The sequence below is a fragment of the Grampus griseus genome (assembly GCF_964374135.1).
Source record: "Grampus griseus genome assembly, chromosome: 19".
Lineage (NCBI taxonomy): Eukaryota > Metazoa > Chordata > Mammalia > Artiodactyla > Delphinidae > Grampus > Grampus griseus.
The window spans coordinates 48,777,080-48,783,079 of record NC_139013.1 but is presented as its reverse complement, the minus strand read 5'-3'; the positions used below and the strand labels follow the sequence as shown (position 1 = coordinate 48,783,079).

At 46.0% G+C, this 6,000-nt stretch overlaps 1 protein-coding gene across 1 annotated transcript in view; it reads right to left on the bottom strand.

Moving 5' to 3' along the window:
* Window positions 1-1,118: 1,118 nt before the first annotated feature.
* VAT1L (vesicle amine transport 1 like) overlaps window positions 1,119-6,000 on the bottom strand; it is a gene marked incomplete at both ends in the record, with an annotated part of 145,874 nt that continues 140,992 nt past the window's right edge. Inside the window, 2 exons of the mRNA XM_082677527.1 lie at window positions 1,119-1,217; window positions 3,114-3,197. Of these exons, the coding sequence (XP_082533653.1) occupies window positions 1,119-1,217; window positions 3,114-3,197 (183 nt within the window). The remainder of the gene's footprint in view (window positions 1,218-3,113; window positions 3,198-6,000) is intronic.

Below are 6,000 nucleotides of genomic sequence, written 5' to 3'. Positions count from 1 at the left end.
GAAAGCAGGGCCTTGCAAAGAGTGTGCACCATAATTTTATATTTCAGAGGAGAGGAACACATATTTGGCATCAGGTACTAAACATCGAGTTTTGTATCGCTAGTTTGTGACACGTTGGAACACGCTTTGGCAAGAAGAAAGATACTCATTGATTTTTTCCCCCCAAATATGGTCTACAAAGGAGATCTTTCTTGGGGGATCCAAGGTAAAGGCTGCTATTCAGTACCAGGAAATGAAAAGAGCAGAATCGGTAATGCCAATGGCAAGTGTGCAAACATAGGCGAGTCTCAGTAATGACTTTGAAATAGTCCCACACCTGGTGAGTTTTCTTAAAATTAAATATATGTGGCGGGGAGAGGATTTTGCTCATGAGATATGGTTTCAGAGGAGGGACCTCTGTGGCTGGTCCTCATACTTTGGCTGTTGACCCATCTTCTATCCTGAAATATCCACATCTATCTCCCTGTGTTTATGGTTAAGAACCGGTGAAGGAATCAAGCATCAGAGGGTGAGGGGAGGTTGGTTTAACCTTTTGACCGTGAAACACCTGAATGAATGTAAGGAGGTTGCCTCTTCAGTGGGAAGTAGGACAGTACAACTTGGAGAGATCCTAAACTTACCGGCTTGTGAAAACCTCTCCTGGCCTACCCTCTTTCCGCCAGCCAAATTGGCAAGCGCTCTTTGCAGAAGCATGGGCGGCTGGCAGCAAAAAGTGTCATTGGCCTGAAGAATTCTAGGACAGTGCTCTGTGATAACACCTTTCAATCCAAACTTGTCTTTGCCCATGTCTGGTCTCTTAAGCAATGGACCTGTGGACTTGTATCAATTTGCAAGGCTGTTCTAGAACTGTCGAGAAGGACCCAAAGATGGATGGTTTTGAAACAGGGGAGTGGGGAGAGTGTAACACACAGATGGGGGAAGGACATAATACTGCATGGAATGGGATTGGCACTTAATTTCAAAAACAACAGTGATCAACAGCTTTTTAGCTCAGCTGACAGCAGACAGACACAGCACACACTGGACTACAGCATTTGTTCACTGGGGCGCAGAAGAGATTTCTCAGCCGGGTCCTCTTTCTCCAGAGCATCCTCACGCCCTCCTGCCCGGGCCCCGGGTTACTGGATGAAGGGCGTCCTCTCCTTGTTCTCACTGTCACCCTCGTGGTCCTCCTCCTCTTCGCCCGCCTCGCTGGTCTCTGTGCTGTCATTGGCCATCTGTAATGCAGCAGAGGACTTCTTAGAGGGTTCTGCAGTCTGTCTCCTGCCTTCTTCAAGCATCTGATGAAGGCCCTTGAGAAAGATTTCTCTGAGGGCTGAGCGCTAGGGTCACCTGATTCCTCAGGAAGGCAGTGTGGTACCAGATGACTTGTGTTGGGCACCCTAAGACGCAGGCTCTGAGAAAGCATTTGACTGCAAGTATTTGGAATTGGGGAGATGATTCCAGAGCTTGGGAGATGATCCCAGGAAGCGCAGGTCAGAGTGAGGAAAGGAGACAGAAAAGGCAAGGAAGCTGGCACGGGATATGTTAATAGGTCCTGCCATGGGCAACTGGGCTCAGTCCTGCTGGGGACCACTGGGGGACAGTGGGGGACACATGAGCAGGGGAGAAGCCAGGGAGTGCTGATTTTGTGCATAACCCAAGCCTCTGCCATGGCCAGAGGACGCGCTCAGGCAGAGAGGGGCGGCGGCCAGCAGGAGGACAGCACCGGCGTGCAGGGGAACCATGAGTGCCGGGGGCATGGGTGGGCATTGACAGCGTCCACTGCGCCGACCGGCCAGGGTTCAAAGCCTGATGCTGTCACTTCCTAGGAGCCAGAAGCACACTAGTAACAAATGTGGGTTTATCCACTTTGTTGTCTATATTCCCCCATGGGAACGTCCTTTCTGTGAAGATGTGGACTCTTTCTGGTCCTGTCCATCCATCCATCCATCCATCCATCTACCATCTATCTACCTACCCACCTACCTTCTTGTCATTGCTAGTACCTGGCACACTTGTCACACCTCTCTGAGCCTCCATTTCCTCCACCGTTAGGACGAGGATAAACCCACCTGCCTTATAAAGTTGTCATGGGAGCCAAGTGAAACAAAGGGAAATGATGTACTTGAAGCATCTGGCAAATTGCTGAGCACACGACAGATGCTCAGAACATCCTAGTCCTATCCATTTACAGCCCCCTTCAGGAACGGTGCCTCGGAGTTCTCTTCTTGTCCTAGACCTGAGCTAGGTAATTTCCCTTGACCCCTGAACCTCTGCTCTCCCCACTTATTCTTACAAACAGGAATCATCTCCTGAATCTCAGTCCCCCCGCCCGCACCACATGGCTGATCTGGAGCTGGACTTCCCTCTCGGCCACAGCACATGCAGCGCCGTCCGTCCACCGCCTGCCTACTCAATGCCTGCTTTTCCTCTTGTGCTCAGCCCGCTTCCTCAGGGAAGCCTTCCCAGACTTTCCTAACGGGAACAGACCCCCTCCTGCGAGCCCTTCTTTGTAGCCCGATCCAGAGCTGCAGTGTCCCATTTCTGCGTATGGCTTGTTGATGGTTGTCCACCTGCCCCACCTCTGGATCTGTGCAGTCTGGTGGCAGTCTCTGTGTTGACCGCCACACCGCAGAGCCCCTCAAGGGACCCTTGCAAGAGTGTCTGGGATGTGAGTGTGACATGCTTCACTCCTGGTGGGGTCCCTGCGTGTAAGGGTATTGTCCTGGTAAGAGAAAACAAAAGCCATGGGCCCATCAGGAGGCATTTCGGAGGCAGGTGGCATCATGCTGTTGGGTATCTGAATGTGAATTTATTAAATTTTACCAGGAATTTCTCCCGCTTGTGCAGCCAAGAGTGAGCAGGTGTAATAGACACGGGTGTGGTCTTGTCCTCTCCTGACCTCAGATTGCTCCTGAAACGTTCTCACCAAAGCGTTTTCCTTTCTTTATTAGCGTTCATCCCATTTGTGACTAATCCCTCACTTGCACATTCGTTTCATTACCTCTGGTCTCCCCCCACCAGCCCCAGCCCAGCAGAGGGCTTCCTGTACTTCCCTCCATCCCACCTGTGCCTACACCAGATAAACCTTCTGGTGTTGAACTGAGCGGATGCCTCTGCTTTTGACTCACCAGCGGAGTCGGGGTCTTTTCTACATCCAGAATTAACTTTCCAATGTTCCCTCGGTCGTGGATCCGCTGCATGGCCTCCTTCACCTGAGAGACAGGGAGAGAAAGCGCCAGTTAAATGAGATGTCGCCCAGGTGGCAAGAGGGCCTGGAAAAGCCAAACCACCCTCTGTCCACCAGGGGGCGCTGCGGTTCAAGTTTAGCAGCTAAACTAGCAATGGTTTCCGAAAGCGCGTGCAAATAAATTCTGGTTGTCACTCAAACTGTCTGCAAGCGACTCGGTTTCCTGAGTCTAAAAAATGAGAGTGATAGCTCCGGAAATAAAAAGATGAACATTTCTTAAAAAAAAAAAAAAGGCTGGGGGAGGAGGGTCCTATAGAATTCCAAGAGTTAACACGTTGCCCAGGGGCCAGGAACATTAGCCAGAGTAAATTTTGACCAATTAAATTATTATTCAAGGGTCATTTTCACCGTGCTTACCTAAGTGTTATATAACTCTGATTCGTAGTTTGGCTAAAATGACCCATCACCGAGGCTGAACTACATTCAGGAAAATTCCCATGGTTCCTGGTTATTGAGTGGAACTTTTGTTTCCACCTAAGCAGAGGTTTCCCCAGAACTAGTATTCTCCCCAGTGAAGAGGACCTTCTGTTTCTTTTCAAGTGATGGGAGCTTGTCAGACAAATATCTATACATAGACGCCTCCTGGGACCCTCTGAAAAAAGCAGGTGTGTGATGTAATCTGATGTAGCCTTTGAGCCTTTCATTCTGTTGCTGTATGGAAAATGAACTCTAGGGGGTGCTGTGAGGATAAAATAAAATAAGGGAAGGGCAACAGAATGCCAGGGCTTGGCATGGGTAAGTCCTCCACATCTCTTAGTGAAATCTAAATGGAAATGCAACATCTCTTGATTTTAAAAAATGCGATAGATCTAGTTGAAATATTTTTCTTTAAGTCTCGGATTTTTAAGTATTTTTGTTCATGCATTCATTCAGTGCACAAATGTTCACTACATGTTGCTTATAGGCTAGATGCTATGGTTTATTTTAGGCATATCTTTTATTGATAGCATATGTTTTCATTTAGTTTTTTTAATATATAAATTTATTTATTTACTTATGGCTGCGTTGGGTCTTTGTTGCTGCACGTGGGCTTTCTCTAGTTGCAGCGACCAGGGGCTACTCTTCATTGCAGTGCGCGGGCTTCTCACTGTGGTGGCTTCTCTTGTTGCGGAGCATGGGCTCTAGGTGTGCGGGCTTCAGTAGTTGTGGTGCACGGGCTTAGCTGCTCTGTGGCATGTGGGATCTTCCTGGACCAGGGCTCGAACCTGTGTCCCCTGCATTGGCAGGCAGATTCTTAACCACTGCACCACCAGGGAAGTCCATTTAGTTTTTTTTAACTATATCTGAAAGTATTTTCTTTTAGATGGCAAGTTTCTCCCATTCAATTATTGTTATGCAGGTAGATTTAGTTGTGTCATCTTTTACAGAGTCAGATTGCTTTTTTTTTAATTTATTTTTTATTGAAGTACAGTCGAATTATAGATGCTATGGTTTAAAAAAAATTTTTTTTTTAAAGTAAGCTAGGGTGTCTGCCTTTGAGGAACTCAGTCTGGGGCTGATGGAGCAGTGTTTGCTATATAAAAACCAAAGCCATTTTCCCATTTGAATAAAAACTTGACGGAGCCATTAAAATGTGCGTATTCGAATTGCTTTTCTGGGACTTTATCCTAAAGACACAATTCAAATGATGGGGAAAAAACTTACCACGCAAAAGATACTCGATTGTTTTCAATGGCAAAACCTTGAAGCAACTTACATGTCACAGAATAAGGGAATGGTTAAGTAAACCATGGCTCTGACATTTATCTACTGAATGGAAATGTTTTGTAGCTGTTAAAGTGCTAATTATAAAGAATGTACAGCAGGATTAAATGTCTTTATAATATTGTGAAATGAGAAAATCGAGGTGCATATTTTTATTTACATCCCCATAAAAACACGGGCATTCTAAAATAACTAGAAAGGGATTTGGATATATGATAAAACATTATGTAGGGGGAATGGGTGCTTTTTAATTCTAATGTCCAAACATTGTTATCTGGTAACACATTATCAAACCGCTGTTTGATATAAATTAAATGTATCTATTTTTTTAATTTTTAAAAATATGTATTCTTTATTTGGTTGCGCTGGGTCTTAGTTGTGGCAGGCGGGCTCCTTAGTTGCAGCACGTGGGCTCCTTAGTTGCGGCATATGAACTCTTTTAGTTGCTGCAAGCATGTGGGATCTAGTTCCCCGACCAGGGAATGAACCTGGGCCCCCTGCATTGGGAACGCGGAGTCTTAACCACTGCACCACCTGGGAGGTCCCTAAATGTATCTTTAAATGCAGTCTTTGGATAAGCGAGCATTGGTTAGAATCAACCTCTTTTAAAAAGACTGACAGTGTCATGTGATTGTTGAATTTCCTCACCCTAATACATAATCCAGGAGATTTCTCCTATTTCTGTGATGAATGATGCTTTCCAAATGCTTTTGTATTCAGTCTTAACAGCAGCTACTATTTACTGAGAATCTTTAAATATCGTGACAGACAGCTTCTAAAACAGCTCCCAACCACCTCCTGGGACTCACAGTCCTGTGTAGTCCCCTCCACTTAAATGTGAGCTGGACCCAGCTACTTGCTTGTAACCAACCGAGTACAGCAAAAGTGACAAAATGTCATTCCAAGATGAAAAGACAACCCTCACAATGGGAGAAAATATTTGCAAACGAAGGAACTGACAAAGGATTAATCTCCAAAATATACAAGCAGCTCATGCAGCTCAATATCAAAAATACAAACAACCCAATCCAGAAATGGGCAGAAGACCTAAATAGACATTTCTC